The sequence below is a fragment of the Syngnathus typhle genome, linkage group LG3 (genome assembly GCF_033458585.1).
Source record: "Syngnathus typhle isolate RoL2023-S1 ecotype Sweden linkage group LG3, RoL_Styp_1.0, whole genome shotgun sequence".
In the NCBI taxonomy this organism is placed as follows: Eukaryota; Metazoa; Chordata; class Actinopteri; order Syngnathiformes; family Syngnathidae; genus Syngnathus; species Syngnathus typhle.
Genome location: NC_083740.1, coordinates 4,570,858 through 4,589,838, shown reverse-complemented (window position 1 = coordinate 4,589,838; position 18,981 = coordinate 4,570,858). Strand labels below are relative to the sequence as shown.

General features: G+C 40.1%; 2 protein-coding genes across 3 annotated transcripts in view; one reads left to right on the top strand and one right to left on the bottom strand.

Annotated features, from left to right (window-relative positions):
- Positions 1–4,981: 4,981 nt before the first annotated feature.
- On the bottom strand, positions 4,982–11,076 carry LOC133152006 (uncharacterized). Of its 2 annotated transcripts, none has more exons than XM_061275471.1 (4): positions 10,930–11,076; positions 6,484–6,547; positions 5,822–6,148; positions 4,982–5,718 (listed from the first exon to the last, which is right to left on the bottom strand). In XM_061275471.1, the coding sequence occupies exons 2-4, from the start codon at positions 6,533–6,535 to the stop codon at positions 5,318–5,320; spliced, it is 780 nt and encodes a 259-aa protein (XP_061131455.1). In that variant the 5' UTR covers positions 6,536–6,547; positions 10,930–11,076; the 3' UTR covers positions 4,982–5,317. The 2 variants fall into 2 exon arrangements, with proteins under 2 accessions (XP_061131455.1, XP_061131456.1); XM_061275472.1 differs by lacking the exon at positions 10,930–11,076 and adding an exon at positions 8,997–9,203.
- A 6,629-nt stretch (positions 11,077–17,705) lies between these two features.
- LOC133152047 (alpha-1,6-mannosylglycoprotein 6-beta-N-acetylglucosaminyltransferase B-like) overlaps positions 17,706–18,981 on the top strand; it is a 37,732-nt gene continuing 36,456 nt past the window's right edge. Inside the window, exon 1 of the mRNA XM_061275575.1 lies at positions 17,706–18,142. Coding sequence (XP_061131559.1) covers positions 18,078–18,142 — 65 coding nt within the window. The 5' untranslated portion in view covers positions 17,706–18,077. The remainder of the gene's footprint in view (positions 18,143–18,981) is intronic.

Genomic DNA, 18,981 nt, shown 5'->3' with positions numbered 1-18,981 from the left:
GTGTCGTTTTTGAAGAAGACAAAGGACTACTTTTATCTCATTTGGATTCCAGACGCAGCATGAGGGAAACACTCATTGCTCCAAACACACTGTTCGACTATTTGTTTTCATTTTGCGTCGTTACATTTATTCATGCGTGGGCAACACTGCAAATATTTGCCCAAAATATGCTGTACGAATAAAATGACATTGGAAAATATAATTTCCAAATGCTAATTTTCTCCCGCTCCGAGCGAGAATATGATCAAGTGTAAAAATAATGTAATGTTTTTGTCTGCGTGTGGAGCGCTCCGTATGCGCACAGCAATTTTTTTTTGTTGCAGTGATGAGCATGGGAAGTGTTTGTCCACCCATCGCAATCAGCATTTTAAACACTGTTGGCGGCCTCCTCATCTTGATTACATTAAGTTTCTCCTGTAGTGGTTTAAAAATGACGCACACTAAGGCTTGGAAAAAATCCTGATTATATGATTATATTCTTGTGCAATCTTTAAATTTATTATGTTATTATTGGTTGTCCGAGCGTCGCTTCTTACACAGACTTTATTGTCATTTTGTAAACACTCAAAACGAAATTTCGTTGCATACGGCTCTCGACAAAGGAATGATATTTCGGCCGGATAAAAAGTGACATTTCTATATAAATATGAAATAAGATAAGATAAATAAGATAGCCGTGAAGGAAACAAAAAGAGTATTTACAAAGTGCGCAGAGGAATGCTAAGTTGACTGTTCAACAGTCTGACGACAGTAGGGAAAGAACTGTTGCAGAACCTGGTGGACCTGCAGCGGATGCTGCGAAACCTCTTCCCAGAGGGTAGCAGGGAGAACAGGCCTTGGTGGGGGTGGGATGGGTCACTAATAATAAATCAAATTATTTTAATTCTCCCAATTATTTTTTCATTAGTAACAGATTTTTTTCTTCCCCTCTTAAATTGCAACTTGTTTTTATTCAAAATATTACCTTTTTTATTTCCCCCTTTTCCTTTTCATTATTGTTATTATTATTGCTTGTATTCCTCAACCAACGTCATTTTCTAAAAGAACGATAATAAATGCACCCTTAAAATGTTTGCTTAAAAACAACCCAATTAAGGTTGCAAATTGGGCCGAGTTGGTCTCAGCCATTTCGTGTACCACACCAGATGCGGTTTGAAAATTGGACCGAGTTGGGTCAATTATTTTTTTAAATATCTTTGTGTACGCAACCCAACAAAAAGCCAGATCAGTTTTCAAATAAATGTTCCGTATCTATTTCAGAATCATTCTATATCAAGGTATTGCGTCAAAATCCACATTACACAACTGTACCGACACGAATAACGCCAGCGAGAAGTCTCGGAACATGATTGAAAGCGCTAATGAGGTACTGAAGGTCAATGTGGGCGTGACTCAATGTTCCTTTTTTCCCGACCACCCTCTGACCAAGCTAGTGATGACAGGAAAAGGATTCATAAGCCCTCAATCATCTCTCAAACTTTTCTCATTTGGCGAAACCTCTAAAGCTAAAGGCTCCCAAGGTCGTAGAAAATATCGGAACACTTTTTGGCCGTAAAATGGCCGCACCCCAGCTCTTGCTCAAAGTCAATCGGGATCCTCCAGATGAGCTTAAGCATTTGGTATCATAACAATCAGATTCTTTCTCCCTCCATACTTTTTGGTCTCATCTTTGTCTGATTAGTCCGGAAAACTTTGTTCCAAAACTTTTGCGGCTTCTTTGTCAAATCCAATCTGCATAAAATCCAATCACTTGTATTTTTGCTAAATTGCTCATTCGGTAAGACACGCACAAATATGATTGTTATTTCCATTTAAGTCCTTGTAAAAAAATATATATATATAACCAATTGTGTTTGCTTCAAGATTCAAGCTGAAAACAAAATGTAAAAACAAAATTAGAACATTCATTGCTTCTTTTGTTGTGATCCTTTACTACAGGCGCCTTCTGTCATCTTTGTTGACGCTCCCCGGCGGCATTTCTGGATCTGCCACTCAAATTGATGTTTATGCACATTTATAGCTTCCATCCCCGCTATTTTCTTGCTGTTGAACATGACAGACGCTCTCTCGCCATGAAAGCAGCCTGAATATATAGCACCAGAAGATGATTTCCAAGCGCTGAGTCACTTATCGCACATGCATGGAACCCTGTGCGGAGGAGTGTTTTGATTGAGTCTACAAAATGAAGCCTACACAGACATTCGGGTTTTGACTCACTGATGGATGTGACCCAACACGAGCACATGCTGCGTTCAGTAGATTGAGTCATTACGAAAATGCCGCTGTGGCCACTTATTTAAGTGCAGCGAGCAGAGATTTCATTTGTTCGCAGGTCAAAGGGGGTGTTTGCGCTGTTGTGGGAGAGAACGCAGACATCCGTTATTACGCCTAGTTTGCAAAGGCTTATTTTGTTTACGTTCAAATATGATTCTTAAGCAACATTCTTTGTGGCTCGGTGCTCCCTGAGCTGGTAGCGCAGGTTTTATCTTTCAAGTTGTGAAGCTGGGTGGTAAGCTGTAATAGTATGGTCTGCCAAATTCCAAGACAGTAAAATAGACTTCACCTGACATGAGTATGAGGGTGCGCTAGTTTTTTCTTTTTAGTTCCGTGTAAATTCCTTTTCGATGTTTTTTCCTGATACCACTGCTAAAATGAAAAAAAATCAAGTCTTCTAGGCTGTTGTGTTAATTCTTCAACCATTTTCAATTATGTACATTATGCTAAATGTAAAAACTCAAAAGATTTCCGCAAAAATGTTTGTTAAGTTCGAAACCCTCATTTTTGAAGGATTCATTTTAGGCTTGAATGTAAAAATTCAAAGTTAGGCTTAAAAAAAGTACGTCTTGACAATCGATCATCAGATTTCACCGCTCACAATATTATTGCCACCACCGTGACCATAAATCTTGACATTTTGTTTGGCACATAGGTTGTGCAGCTTTTTCCTCTTTAAGATTCGTAAGATAGAAATTAAATTGACTTCTTATTGCCTCTGTTGTTTAATGGCTGGTCAAGCTCCTCTCTTCTTATTTTCTCTTCTGAGTCTGATGTAACCAGCCAAGAGGAAGCTCACCTGACCGACGACCACCAGGCTGCCAGGGAGATAATGTAAACCTCTCGCGGAGAAGATAACCCCCCCCCCCCCCCAACATAATTGTCCAGACACACAAACACACGAGGCCGAGGGCACACAGCGAGACACTTGTGTTGCCATGGGAACTTAACCCGAAGCAAATAGGCGCACGCACACGCGCACCCACCTACGCGCGCGCGCGCGCGCGCTCACACACAGACTTAGATGAATGTGTGTACTTTGTACTAGATGAGAAAGTTTAAACGTGTGGAACTGATGTAAGAAGGGATTACACAATTTTTGCACTGGACAGTCAGCCTGACATTTCTTACCACTAATTATTTGGGTTCACTCGGTTCATTCAAGCAGACTCTAAACCAGGAATATTAGAACGATCGGTGTTGGGGCAAATCATTTTTTTATTATTCATATTACTCATGAATAACTACTCAAATAATTAAAGTAAATACTGCAGTCCACTTATAAAACAGCAGTTGGAAGCAATCCATAAATCCACTCCGTGCAAAGAACTTGTACATAAAAATAAAAACATTTAACGATGGCACTAAACTGCTTAACAGCAAACAAAACAGGACGTGCAAGAACTCATTTTGTGCATTTCACATAATCAGAAATATTAATATTATTTAGGTGTTCTACGTTTTGCCTAGTCATAAGTCTGTGAAAAAAAATCGATTAAGTAATGGTTGTGTAAGAAATTCAAACTGCTTTAAACCTCGTCTGTATCCAAACATTCAAGACAGTTTCGTATGACACAGTTGGCTGTGGATTAGTTTGGCGCTTGCGCCCCCACCTGGTGAAAATACGGAGGTGCGCCCAACGAGTTACTAGTTAAGTTTGGGACGCAATTTCTTTTTCCACACATAATCAGGTACTTTTCAATAGTTTCTTACCCATTAATAAATCGAATTAATTGTATAGGTTGTCTTTGTCTGATATTTACATTTGTTTTAGGGTCTCACAATCAAATGGGGAAACTATGCATAAAAATAAGTATTTGAGAGGAATAATTTTTGACGGCACATCACAAACTTATCTGATATAATTTACCATCCACCACATTCACAGAATAAGATGTTCAATGCCATTTGTAGTGATTTAGTAGATGTGAGCCGTGCATGTGTGTGCGCGTGCACGTATGGTCAGGTCAACGTGACACCGGTAATGCACTGTCGCGCTAAAAGCTCCTCTTTACTCTCGACGAAGCAGTGACTTGAAAATACTGTCTCCTCTCACGAATGAAATGCACTGAAGCAAAAAATGGAGAGAGCTCCCAAAAAGACTCAAACAGTCAGACTTGGAGGTGAAGAAATTTGGAATCTGAAAATAGAATTATTAAATTCGGATTTATAATTTATAAATCCGAATGTAATAATTGCTTTTATGAAATTATAAGAATTATGCAAACGCTCAAATTAAACCGTTTACAGGGCGGCATGCCTGCTGTTTGCAAGTAATCCACCAGGGGGCAACATTTACCCATAGAATACTGGCGTAAGCTTTGCTGAATATCTTTTCAGCTTCTGATCATTTCCCAAACATTCTTTATGCGGGACTTTATCCACCCATCTATTGCATAGTGCAAATATTTTTTTTCCCAAATGAATACATTTTGTTTCGTATAGTGTTTACCGTGCAGCTGTTTGTAGATTATCATTTTGTAAACTACATTTCCACGCATATGCGTATATTATGCGTTAAAATGTTAAACACAAGAAAAAAACAATTATGCCAAGCCGTTGAATTATATTTGACCCAGTTTCTGAATTGCGTCATGTGACTCGAGCTTGTTTAAATAGGCGATGGTGACAAACAATAATAAACCACCTTTGGACCTCCGTCTTTATCAGTAAGGTTCCATTACCTCTTTGTTACTAAACAACTAAACAGATTAATAATTCATTTTATTTAGAAGCGTCAATGGGTCGAAGTTAAAACATAAGCAAAGGCATAATGGAAAAACAAGAAACAGGAAGCCAAGACCAGGGGAGAAGGAGGAATCTCAAAAAATAAAATATTTGAGCAAAAAAACAAACTCAAACAAGCTACCAGGATGAATCAAAATAACCAATCAACCAAATCTAACAAATCAAAATAGAAAAATAAAAAAATAAAAAAATCTTGGGGCTGTGTGACAACAAAAACAAGGAGATGACTGATGGTAGACGGAAAAAAAGTATTCCATGGTTGGAGTCTAATCACGCTCAAATATTCTTGAATCATTTAAGCAAATAATTGCATGACAAGTAAGATAGATATCAGCAGAATTGTCACCAAAGGTTCCCGAGATCCAGCAGCATTCCCAGCTTTCTGTGCGAACCCCTGAGCTTTCAGTCCGTACCCGTTCAGAAATTCAGCACCCTCAGACAAATTACATTCCATCCGTCTACCAGATTCCATGCTCATCAGAGTACAGTTGAAATCCCCGTCGGAATTCCCTTCCAGCTGACTACGAATGGTTACCCAGCCGCCTTCTTCCACGCTTTTAAAAGTACTTTGCCTTACAGGTCCTTCCGACTGTCGCCTTTGGGAAGACCACGACACGTCTCCGTCTGGATAGACGTGGCTGAACGTGCAGACTGGGCCGTCCTTGGACGAAATGCCTTTGACCATCCCGCAGCACTCTGAGGAGCACAAGGTCAGGTTGGAATGAAAACTACCAAGCCTCTTTTGGTGTCCTCAAACATATGACACAATGTCATGTTGATACGGTCGATGCCGACTGACCTTGCAGCTCTATCCGGCTATACCCGTGTGAAACTCCTCGATTGGAACGCAGTTTGCACATGTAGCGATTTGACGCGCCGCTATCCTCCGGCTGCACTTTTGCAAAGATGAGCGACAGACGACCTTTATTATATTCGCATCGGATGTGGTTTTTTGTGTCGTTGCTGTGGATCAATTCCCCCGTGCCGTCCACGTGACACAAAGACTCGCCGTTTTGGGACCACTCCATATGTTTGACGGAGAAGCCGTCGGTCCACGCGGACACGTTGCAGTGTATCGTCAGCGGCTCGTTGCACTCGGCTGTAACGTTGCTGACGCTCACCAATCCTGTAAACAAATGCGGAGATTTGGAACTTAATTGTCATGTTTACTGATAACCAGAAAGTTGAGCCACAAATGAGCTTAATGATGAATTGAAAAACATCGCCTCTGTTTTTATTTTTCATACTACTTGAGTTTAAAATTAATTACCAGGGGAGGAAAAAAGTTTGAATAACTCATTCTAAATTGGACTTTCTCACCTGCCTCGTCTGTCAGCTTCAAGGGAATGTGCAAAGCAAGTTTTATCACCCATCGATCACCAATGGTAATATTTTCAACAATAACAGCACATTTGCTTACTCAAGCAGACAATCTTGAAATAAACCAAGATGGATGCCTACCTTGCGTCAATTCAGTTAGAAAGCAGACAAAGAGCAGGCTCGTCAATTTCATCCTGGGTCCGCACTGTGAAAATGAAAAAATGCATTAAGAAGATGGCAGAGGGAGAAACACATTTTGCTTTCGTTTTCTTCCTCCGCGTTGGTTGGTAATGATTGAAGAATTGTAAAGAAATGCAGGCGGGGTTTCTCACTTGAAGTGAGATGAAGGCTGGACAAAAGCAGTGGAGAAACTGCCGGATGTAGAGGAGGATGTGAGTGTTCTAAGATTCTTTTGACAGTTGCCATCAAAAGGCACTTTGTGTGAAAGCCTTTGATTTCTATTTCAGCCAATCTTTAGTGATGGCTGCTGATTGTTAAATGCGGTGAAAGGCTCCCTCAACAGCGGTAGTGTCAAATTCATTTGAGTTCAGAGGCCAATTTCATCTTCGTTGGGTCAATCCCTTGATAGCATTTTTTTTTAGTGGCAAAAATGATGAATACCATATTTGTTGATTTTTCTCATCTTGATGCAAATTAGATAAGCAATTGTAAATTTCCCCATAATAATAAGCACAATTTTAACAATATTATTCACTACTATAATAACATGAGGAAATCCTGACCCAAATGTTTTATTATTTAAAAAAAAAAAAATTCCAATTGTTTGAGTATGGGTTATTGAACCAGATGACCAATCACGATTCAGCTTGCAAATGTCACATGACCTAACTCAGAAAATAGCTGAGACATGATTGGTATTTCCTGAGTAACTGTGATGTCATTTCCAGTAAGTAGCAAAATGGCCGCCCCTTGAAATTGATACAAAAAGGTGGAAGTTTAATGCTTATTTTATGTACATAAAACACAATATTATTAAGAAAACTTGTTTTTAGACTAGCAGGGATATGTAAAAAAAACAAGAAAAACAACTTAGTTATGTTTTTTTTAAAATGGTGTCCCCAATACTTTTGCTACTTGTTCTCAAGCGTTTCATTACATTTGCACTTACTCAACACAAATGGCCAAAGGCTCAAAATAGCTTGTACGTTTAATAAAGATTTTATGATGGCGACAGGTTGACCCTGTTTCCTTTATTTCCTGTGGGGGAAATTGCTCAACCATGGAGAAGTGGTTTTTTTTTTTTTTCTCCCCAGCATAAAGATTTCCACAATAATAGTCTATGCGAATGCATGGTCAAATGACACACCTAACTTAGCTTGCAGTGTTGCAGTTTAGTTTACAAGGCATGTCAATGTTAATTGCTTCGGGGACTAGATTACCCATAATGCTTAGTATTATCCGCGGCTTTAGTGGGATTTACTGCAGGTCTGCTAAACTGCGGACGTTGTTTGAACCCGGTTAAATAAATGTTGACATTAATTCCGTGTTGGCTATCCCAGCTCTTAGCGGTGATGTAGGATGAGACCCTGGTGGTCTCACACTAGCTAATTATGTGAATGGCCAAACTATGGCATCAGGATTGCAAAGATAATGGACAATTACAATTATTTTACTGCTCCGTTGTTGTTAATTCTTCAGAACATTTTGCGTATTTTTCTTTATGTATTCATAAGACCTGCAAATGTGACGCATAATTTCAACAATTTCTCTTGCACAGAGTGTTGTATCCTTCATTGGCTGCGTTGTCCTCAATTACTGAGAACATTTTCCTTTCTTCCTAGTCCTAGTAAGACGCTAATGGAAACTCAGGTGTCATCCAAGGATATTCATTACAAATTTATAGGACAAAGAAAAAGACTGACTCAACAGCCTACAGAAGATGAGTCTGTACCCAGTAAGCATTCTATGAATCTCCAACCCACATTTATAGCCTTCATTTTAATTTTATTTTCCATGAAATCGTATAACCACACTGCTTTGGGTAGTTATTCATTTTTTTCTTCAGATTTCAATCTCAATGTAGTGCCATGTCAATGTAATCCACTCAAAGTCTTCAAAATCAGTAGTGCTACTCGATGTAATTTTGCAATGGGATTATTTATTTAGCCCGTCAAAATTCAAAAAGATTTTTTTCAATTGATTGTACATTACAAAAAACTCAATAACATTTTATATCCAGAATGAATCATTCTACCATTGTAGCAGATGTGGATAGCGTTAGCTTGTTTTCAGTGCTAATGCCAACCATTAACACAATCAGGTATCTTATTCCAAGCACACCCAGATGACTTGTAACTGTCATTACGAAAGCAAATTCCCGTCACTTCTAATGTAGGATGAGCTGGAATTGGACGGAAGTCAATCACAGATTTAGGTCAAATAGAAACCGTCTATACAACCCGCGTGAGGATAAGCGGTTCAGTAAATGGATGGATAGTATTTTAGGATCACATCAAGACCACAGGACTTGCTAAGTCTTCTTTTTAATTCGGAGAGAATCAAAAAATAAATGCTGCGGCAGCAGCTCTCAAAATCCAGTACACAAATGTTTACTTTAAAAAGATGATAATGCTCAATTTTTATGAACCTGTCAGAGAAGTATTAATCTAACAAGCAGTTGGGATTTGCAGCACCTTTTTCAGACGGAGTCCCTCAAGGTTCCATTCTGGGTCCTATCTTGTTTGCTCTGTATCTGTTCCTTTAGAGGCAATTAGTAAAAAAATAAAATGGCATTTCATTCCACTTTTATGCAGGTTAAACTTTCCCCCAACTTCCTTATAAATAAAGAAGAAACTTGAAAGAGTTCCAAGTGGTCAAGAACGCCGATAGCAACAAAGCTCCACTGTAGCGGCAATTAGCCTCACATAGAGGTCATTGTGTTTCGCCATCTGCGGGTTTTGTCACCCATCAATCGCAGCGTTTATCCGCAGCGTGCGACGGAGCTTTTTAGAAGAATGTAACGACATAATTGTGATCAGAGAGCAGCTGGCAGCGACTTTGAAGGGAAGAATCAGATAGGAAGTCGTCATCAGGGAGAAATCGGGCTAATTATGGTGGGAGTTCATGTCAAACGCAATTCAAAAGAATTCATCTCGAGCCTTTCACTGTAATTATTATTATTTTTTATTGCAATGAGAGAAGCATGCGCGTGTGTTAAGAGTAAGGTCTCTTATTGCTTCATTGCCCAAACCTTTAGTTTTGGCCGACTTCCCAGAGGAGATTCTAGCTTCTAAAAGCTACTTCATAACGGGATGATTAAAAGTGGTTCAAACGGCCTCCATCCAGACATCTACTCTAAGCGAGTGCTGGTAGATTTTCATTGCCAGACTCTTAACACGGAATCATTTGTTTCATTATGAAATATATGCTTGACCTAATTACAGTAAACCCAATCTGGCCAAGAGATTTGTTGTATGTTAAATTCATTAATAAAATATTTTCATTCGCCAGGTGTTTGCAGGTTTTCGCAAAATTCCCCATAACAGCTTTCGCAACACTGTATTGTAGCAATCAATCACTGGCCGGCGTATTTCACGATCGTCGAGAGGGAAATAACAAGTTAATACTCTTGACATGTGGATTCTGGTTATCTAAATAGGCTCTTGTGTTTTGCCCAGTGGCAGCAATAAACGTTCAACACAATGGGAAGGAAGCACATTTCCTGTTCTCTGTACTGAGAGGTGTTTTTGTCTTCTATTTTTCTAACGCTTCTCCCTTGTGAAAATGAACTGCAGTAGATGTAGGTAGGTGTAAGTGTCTTTGCCAATTTCGAGTCAATTATCACAATATTTGCGTTTACGTGCTCTTTAGCTTTAGGTGCTAGCCTCTGTGATAAAAGTGGAAGGTGCTGTTGTCACACAACGAGGAATGGAAGTCCAGATGGAAACGGATCACTTGGTGATGGCTTACTAATCTTTTGCACTTTTCCTTAGGGAAGTGGCAAAAAGTGGTCATTTTCCATCATCTGCTGCACTTTTGCTATTTATTAACAAAATATTTGCATGTTTTCATTCTTAAATGCTCAAAAACTAATACCACATTGTTTTGCAAATTAACATACAAAAGTTATAACTTTTTCAAATTTTCCTAAAAGGTCTGTAAATGTCACATACAACCAACCATAATTTGGATATTTTTGGGAAATAATTCTTTTTTTAATATCATAAAAAGCCAGTGTGCAGAATTAGTTTGCGCCATCTAGCGGTGAATTAATGAATTACACAGACCCAAGTTCAAAACACTACATTTGGTACAATCACACCGGCTACAAACAAAATGATCAGCAAACTCCTGTGGCTGATGCCAAATTATAGCTAGCATTTTACTTTCAGGACATAAATTTGACACCTTTAACCCCCTAGCAGCATTTTTGAAACCTTTAAGTAACATTTTACTCACTTCCACTCGAGCACTAGATATGCTAGATAATAAAAGAATAGCAATAACGTCAGCTAAAACTAATTGGCATGCGGTTAAATAGAATAAAATGCACCGAGGACGCCTCCACCGCTCAAAGGTGCTTTTAAAATTGTTTGCGCGTTAAAGAAAAGCCCCAGTGACACTTACCTCCGTCCTTGTCTGATGGCTAGATGGTGTCGGAGTGGCGGCGTGCCTATCTCCACCACTTTCTTCTCCAGCGTCTCTTCCGGTTAAGAACTCTATTGTCTCCCAGATAACCTTGCCTTCCCGTCATATAGTTGAAGCGTACTCTCTGTCTTTCTACCTTTCCTTCCTTCCTGCCTTCAAGTTTGTTATTACTTTCTATGTTCTAACACTGAACAGCATGTACAGGAAATGATGATGAATACCACCATGTGGGGAGATCTCTTTTTAAATGTCCTCAATGTTGTGCAATTGTGAATCCAACAGGAATTTTTGTCTTATTTTGTTGGGGGGGTCACTAACTGCATACACATACATTCCATCCATCTTGGCGGTTATCTCTGAAGGCCACTCTGGCCCATTAGTAAGCTCTTCTGTGTGGGTTGAGACATCTGCATTAAAATGTTCATTTCCTCTCAGCGTGTTTCCATTAGGGTGCCCAAGCAGGCTCAGGCCCAATTTATTCCGCCACAATGTGCTGCTGCTGCTGCTGTTGCTGTATGAGTGGCCACGTAATGAGCTCTTAATGGGCCTCTGTCGGTTACATGGTGTCAGTGTGTTTATGCGGAGAGTTACACTAATGTGCCACAAGAGCTACACTGCGCAAAACTTGTAGTATTTCACCTGCTTTTAATCGGTTTGATCATAAATTATTTGTCTTACTCCACACACCATAGGCTACCGGTGTCAAACTAAAGGCCCGGGGGTCCAGATACGGCCCGCCACATCGTTTTATGTGGCCCGCGAAGACAAATTGTGCATCAGCTTTGTGTGTCATTACTAGAATTGCAAATTGTCTTCACTTTTAATCGTATATATATGTATTTTTTAAAAATATTTGACCAGTTTTTACTCGTCTGATTTGAAAACGAGTTATTTGTCTGTTTGTTTTGTAGCTTTTACCGTGTATAACATGAGGTGCTCGTACTTTTATTTAGGTTGACAGTCATAATGGCCTTCCGAAAGAAGCTATGACTACAATGCGGCCCGCGAAAACAAATGAATTTGACACCCCTGCCATAGGCTATGCCAGAGATAGCTAGCTAGCTAGCTTGCTAAATTAGATGGATGGATGGGTGGATGGATGGATGGATGGATGGATGGATGGATGGATGGATGGATGGATGGATGTGCAAAACATGCTCGCTGTGTTTACATGAATTATTGAATCGAATGACGATTAATCGGAAGTGAGGCAGTCTGAGTGACTCTGGTCATTTTCACAACATGGCTGCCTCTGTTCTCCTTGGTTTGTGGAGGCCTGCTTTCTGGCAAAATGAAGGGATCTCTATGCTTACACAGTACTCTGTCATCAATCCCATTTGCCATGCTTCGGTCCCCGGCCGCCCCCTCCTCCTCTTAACCCCCACCATCCCTGTGCCATCCATCCTTCAGTCTCCCCACTTCACATCCATCCATCTTTCTTTACGCTGCCTTGTTGGATTGATCGTGTTGAGCTTGTAGAAGGGAAAAAAATAAAAGCAGTTGGTCTCTGGGGATGAATACAGCAACACTAGAGTGCCTGGCCCTGTGTTTTTAATGAAATGCCTTTAACACGGCAACTTGCTATTGTACCTAGCTAGCCATACAATTAACAGACTCATGTTGTTGAACATTTGTTCATCATGCCATATGTTTTTTTTTTTAAAATGAACTTCTTTCGCGAGCTGCTTGGGTCTAATAAGCGAGAGAAAGATATCCAGCAAGTAAGAGAAGAGTCTTACAAGGTCAACTCTATATAATGTATTGATCGGTGCTCGGAATGAAACGTGTTTGCATGCCATTGTTGCCGTCTTGAAATTTGATTCAAGCGGCAGCCTGCAAGGCGAAAATAACAATCTGTAAATTACAGCTTCTGTTATGTAATTAACATTTCTTTGTATCCTTTCGTGGTTCTTACAGTTTATTGTATCATTTTTTTAAGCTCTAATAAGCAAATGCAGTCGTTGAGGGGAAGCCGTTAAACAGCATGTGTTGCGTGTGAATGGCTACTGAGGGCAGAGGAGTAATTAAAAACATAACAACAAAAGTCATGGGTCATTTTATTTTCATCATTTAATATGTGTCTCTGAACTTCACATTCATTATATATAGTAGATATCATACTGTTTCTTTTGAAATGTCACTTAATTAAATGTGAACGTAATGACAGGGTGAAAATGTCATATTTATGTGGATGATGTCATTTAAATTTGTGATATTTCCTAACCACTTTCACATTCGGAACATGGAGTAAAGTTAGCATATTGAAAATCTGCGTGCGCGTACCTGATTCTGCGCTAAACTGACGCCAGACTTTCAAGCTGTTTATTTAAAGAGTTGATCTTTCTCTCTTTGCAGTCCCACTCGGCGGCTGGCTGCATTTGGACGATCAATAAGGTAATTCTTAACCAGCAACTCCTAATTACCTCTTCCATTATCTGACCACGTCTCTCATTATACTGTAAGCAGCCTTCATTAGGGCCTCAGGCAGAGTGCTGGATGTTTTATAAACACGTATACAGATAGGAATGATGAGGGAGCACGAAAGCGCTTCTTGGGTTGGTCCGCAGCGGCCGCGAGACTTACAGATAAAAAAGGCCGGCGACCCGCTTTGGCCTCCTCATCTCTACTTCCTTCCCCTCTCTTCCTCTCTTTGTTTAATCAATCAGATAGCCATTAGCCAGCAGCGGCTGCTTGCTCACGTATTGCACAGCCACGGGAGCGCTGCCATTCCGCAAGACGGCTCACCCCTCCGCCCCTTCCCACCGTCTGCCTCATTGTGATAGCCGTGCAGCCCGAGGGAAATAAAGACGGCGGTAGCAGCTAAATCAAATACGCGCCAGCGCGGTGAGGTGGATGCTAGCGATGACTTTTTTTTTTTTTTAGGCCCGATTTGATATTTTTATTCTGTTGGTCAAGTGTCACAAAACAAGGCACTGAATTACAGCCTTCGGTTAACAATGCTTAATCTTTAATGTGCTATCGTGACCAAAGTTGCACTCGGAATTGTAATAAAAAATGTTGTGTTGTTCATCATCAGCTAACCCCCTACCCCCCCCCCCCCCGCCTCCTCTTCTGTCAGCCGCTGGCGGCTTGCTAATGTTGTGAGCTGATTTCAATTAGCTCTCCGCCAAGCTCCGTCGCTCCGTCTTCTCGGCTGAAGAACGGTCTTAAATAGTCTAAAATAGCTCTAAGAGGGAATCGTTGATAGGAGACAATAGGGAACAGGGGAAGCTGCAAAAAACCAACATGTTTTAGTGCTTGTTTTCAACTTGCCCCACAGTGACAAACACAGTGCCCTATAAAATGCGACAAGGACGACTTTCACTAGCAAGAAATTGACAATTATTCTCTAAGCATTCCCTGATCTTAAGATCCCAAAAGGGCAAGGACAAACTCAAAAAAACCCTACCGGGCGAAAATGAAAAACCTTGAGAAGGGACCATGGAAGAAGGATACATGATATGAAAATCAATGAAAATGTGGATGACCAAGTCAAAGCCAAGAGCTGCCGGAAGTGCCTCGATTGTCCCGGCAGTGTCTTTGAGGTTATTTTATAGACCTGAAATAGACGTCTAAATTAGGTTGATTTATAGATCTAAAATAGACGTCTAAATTAGGTTGAATTATAATCCTAAAATAGACGTCTAAATTAGGTCTAAAAAAGACGTCTAAAATAGGTTGATTTTAAACCTAAAATAGATGTCTAAAATAGGTTGATTTTTAAACCAAAAATAGACGTCTAAAATAGGTTGATTTTTAAACCAAAAATAGACGTCTAAAATAGGTTGATTTTTAAACCAAAAATAGACGTCTAAAATAGGTTGATTTTTAGACCAAAAATAGACGTCTAAAATAGGTTGATTTTTAAACCAAAAATAGACGTCTAAAATAGGTTGATTTTTAGACCAAAAAAAGACGTCTAAAATAGGTTGATTTTTTTGTATACTGATTTTGTATATAGCCGTCTAAAATAGGTTGATTTTTTCGTTACATTTTGCGCATTTTACATGGAAAAAACGGTAATAAAGGGAATCTATAGTCAATAAATTGACATTCAATAATCTTCAGCAAAAACTAGGCTGACCTGAAAGTGCTTCAGGTTTTTGTTGCTATCTAATGTACTGTCACATTCCATAGTATGCCACCATCTAGTGGTGGATGGTGGAAAAAATAAACGTAATTACAAAAACATTTGCGGGACTGTAAATCCAAAGCGCAAAGGTATGCCTCTCTCGTGAGTCACACTAAGTGGTGAAACCATTACATCCACAGTGCTGCTATTGATTTCCCCCCTCTTATTTTATCGTAACACAATGTAGCACATAGATCGAATCAGTCGCTCTTGTTCTTTCAATTTTCCACCCGCATCCAGCTGATGACAACGTTTCATCACAATTCTCTCTGAGAACCCAATTTGGTGAAATCTTTGCTCCGCATATTGCAATGTGTCACTTGGCAAGAACGTGAGGACACAGTTGGATGGCAAGTAGGGATGAATGCTTGTTGGCTGTGAAAGTGATCCAGAGGGAGGCAACTTGTACTCAGATGAGAAGCTTGTCTGAAGTCATCCCTAATGGAGCGACTCAAATATTCCCGCTTCCTCCTTGTTTCGAGTTTCAGCACTGCCCTTTCCTGCTGTTTGGTTCCACAACAAAAGACGAGGCAGGGAGACGTGAAGTAGTAACTTTGTATGTTTCCTCCACTCTCCCCCTAGAGGAAGTTGGCACAGCAGCAAGTAGGGCATTCCATGCAGGAGAGGATTTTGGAGCTGTGGAATGTGACTATTTTACTCCCAAAGTGAGAGAGAGATGAGGATTTTCTCCTTGAAAACAAAAGCCAAGGTAGCGGCAAAGAAACTTGTGGAATTTCTAGTAGTTCCTTCATCTTACTACAAAAGAGAAATTTACAATCTTTTTGGAGAGTGACAATGACAGTGGAAGTTTCCAGCAAATAAAAAAAGTTACTCACTGCACACTTTTCAATGTGTGCATGTCCAAATAGTATAGCATAGCAATTTTTAGTGTAATTCAACCATTGACTGTCAAATTGAGAGTTTTGGAACATAGCAAAGAGAGTGACATAAAAAGACAGCCTCGCCTTTTGTCTGTTTTGGCAGCAATTGTGTGAAAAATAGTCACAGTGCAGAGATGAGCTCTGTAGCCCGTAGGCAGACACATTGGGGGAGCTTGTCACCTCCCGAGTATTCTATTCCACGCTTTTCTCACACAATGAGACGATGGCTCTGTCACTCACAGTGTCACTTCCACAAGGCTGTGTGTTTCCCGCAGGCCCAGCCCCTCATGCCTTTGGCATCCCTTCGTGATTTCAACGTTCACAGGACTTATGCTGGGAGGGCTTGTGGTCTGTCAAAACAATCTGCTTGACAAAAAGTTTCTGCCTAGTGGGCTTAAGTGAAACGTACGCACCTGTAGATGGTTCATTTTGTGGAATGCTAAAGAATCGCTTATATTGAAACAAATAAAATCAAATGCATTGAAAATGTCAGCTCAATGGGAGATACAAAATGCAAACAGGGCACTAAGGGAGTGTAAATTGTGAAAGCTGCCCGGCTAGATCTTCACATTAACGTTATGGAGACATAAAAAACTATTTTATCTAGACTGATGTTTATGGTTATTTTATATTGTGCTTTTCTTTGCTGTGGTAAGTCAAATTGGCACAGAGCGAGTGTGTGGCTCTCTAACTGCGCACCAACCCATTAAATGAATTTGCATCCATGCGCGTGTGTGTGTCTGTGTGTGTGTGTACACGCGTGAGCGAGAACGTTTCAAACCACAGGAGAAGCGAGTCAATGGTGAACGTAATGAAAATGCAAATTGTCCTTCTGCTGTTGACCTGTGCTGTCAATCAGCATGGGAATAATTCGATGCAGACCAACTTTGTACAAACAGACCCGCTATCAACCAAGAGCGTGACCGAACGTGACTTCCCACCAAGCCATTTCCTTTATTTGTTTTGGAAGAATTTGTTTTTGCCTCATTGTGATGTTTTTGCCTCCCACTTTCATCGAAACTTGTTTTTTCCACCCGTCACCCTGTGATTTTGTATATTTGCATTTCCATCACTCTTACACAACTGCTTTTCTTTTGTGTTGTATTTGCTTTTGAAATTCAATGCCATCAAAATTCCAGTCCTGATGCTTTTAAACTGACTGCATATATTCCGGCCGAGGCCTCTAACGACCTCTAGACGCCGCTGTTGTATCCTCACAACTGGGAGCGTCGCTATCCGTGGTTCTGAAATCAATCCTGTCAGCAATGTAAAATTCGGACTATTTAACCAGACAATAACATGAAAACATATTGTGTTGATTTTTACGGTCATATATTTGAATAGTGTGATTCTGGTTGTGATTACTGTTAATATTGCTGTTTGTGATAAAAGTAGTGGCTGAAAAATGGACCAGCCGGAGCTGTTCATCAGCGTGTCGACCCTGTGTTAAGGTAACCGGAAGTAGCGTGTACGCCAGATAAAAACAGCGTTGAGCCTTACAAAATAAAGGTTTTTAGATATTAAATATTTCTTTTTTGGTGTTGTATGTGCTACATATAAGTATTAGTTCTGTACATTTGTATTTAATAGTTAATTTTGTGATTTACACCTTGCGACTTTGCGTAATTTAGCGTGACGCGTGTCTAGGGAGATTTATTGTGAAACAGCCTTCGGATAAACCGCACATTCATAAACGAGCTTGACTCGAGCCGCGAATAAATTGCCGGGAGCCACCGCTTGTCGGCACATTTTGCGGGGCTTCAGTGAGAAGTTAAAACCACCTCTCCAGCGTTGCGAGGAAGCGACCAGGCATGCCGCTACGTTGACGCAGACACTCGCCAATTTCATCTACATTCAACGTCGCCATTTTCCTAAGGAAGTTAAGAAGGCGGGGAAAAACCAACAACAACCTGCGGCGATTTCACTGGGGAGTCGCCAGGCTTCGCGGTAAGAAAAACGAAAAAAGTCGACAGAAACGGAAGAGAAAGTCCGGATAAAACTTTTCCACTTTTCCACCAAGGGAATTCTGTCTTAAAATCCTCTCATTGGAACATGTTTGGTCAGCACTTGCTACAAGCCACAACGTCCATGTCAGGGGTCGCTTGTTTTGGGAAATGACTGTCAGCACCGACGGCAAAATAATGGTCAGAAGATGGCTCGTGACGTTCAAGCCGTTCAGGTAAGGAGCAATTAACTTCAAATGATGTTTTCCTCTCTTTTTTTTATTGTCATATTGTCCGGTTCGGATGGGAATCTTAAGATGGCCCCCCATGAATTAGATGGAGCCACGTCTAACAGGCATTTCTAGGTTGTTGTATTTTTGCTCAGGTGTGTCCAATGAATGATTACTTATGCTTTTATTAATTACTTTTTGGTTCATAATTGGTTATTATTGTACCCCAGTCGCGATCACCCATGACAGTTCATGTTAGTGCAGTGTATAGCAAACTTTTTATACATATACAAACCAACATTATAATACAGGCTAGAATATGAATAAAATAAAATATTTTTCCCATTTATTATCTGAACAACTTATTATTAAATGAAATTGTAGTACACAGGTAAAAAAAGAAGAAACCTGTCAAATGAAATTAAGTACAACTGAATAAAGTTGATTGCCTGTCATGAAATATTAGCTGATCAGCTACTTAATTAATATTTGATGTGTTTGATTTGAAAAAATGGACTGCTTTCCAAATCTAATATAATAAACATTTTTCAGAAAACGCTAACACCTCCCAAATAGCTGGCATAACTGGTCTACTTCCCAAATCATCTGCCAAGAGGTCAAATCAGATATTTTTTTTTTTTTTTAGGCAGCCAATTAGCCGATAGCGCATCTCCTCTCCTGATCCAGTTAAAGGGAGCAGAGCGCATTTACTTTTAAGCCTGTTAATTAACGTCTCGTTAGCCCAGGAGGAGCAAGGTCTAATCCTCTCGCGTCACCCACCTAACAACCCCTTTGCAAAATGGCTGAATAAATAATCAGAGGGGAGGACGATCGCCTGAGGACGG

Coding starts and splice junctions, on each gene's coding strand:
- LOC133152006 (XM_061275471.1), bottom strand. CDS start 6,535: ATGAAATTGACGAGCCTGCTCTTTGTCTGCTTTCTAACTGAATTGACG. Junction 6,149..6,483: donor TCTAACTGAATTGACGCAAG/GTAGGCATCCAT, acceptor ATTTGTTTACAG/GATTGGTGAGCGTCAGCAAC. Junction 5,719..5,821: donor TAGCCGGATAGAGCTGCAAG/GTCAGTCGGCAT, acceptor TGTGCTCCTCAG/AGTGCTGCGGGATGGTCAAA.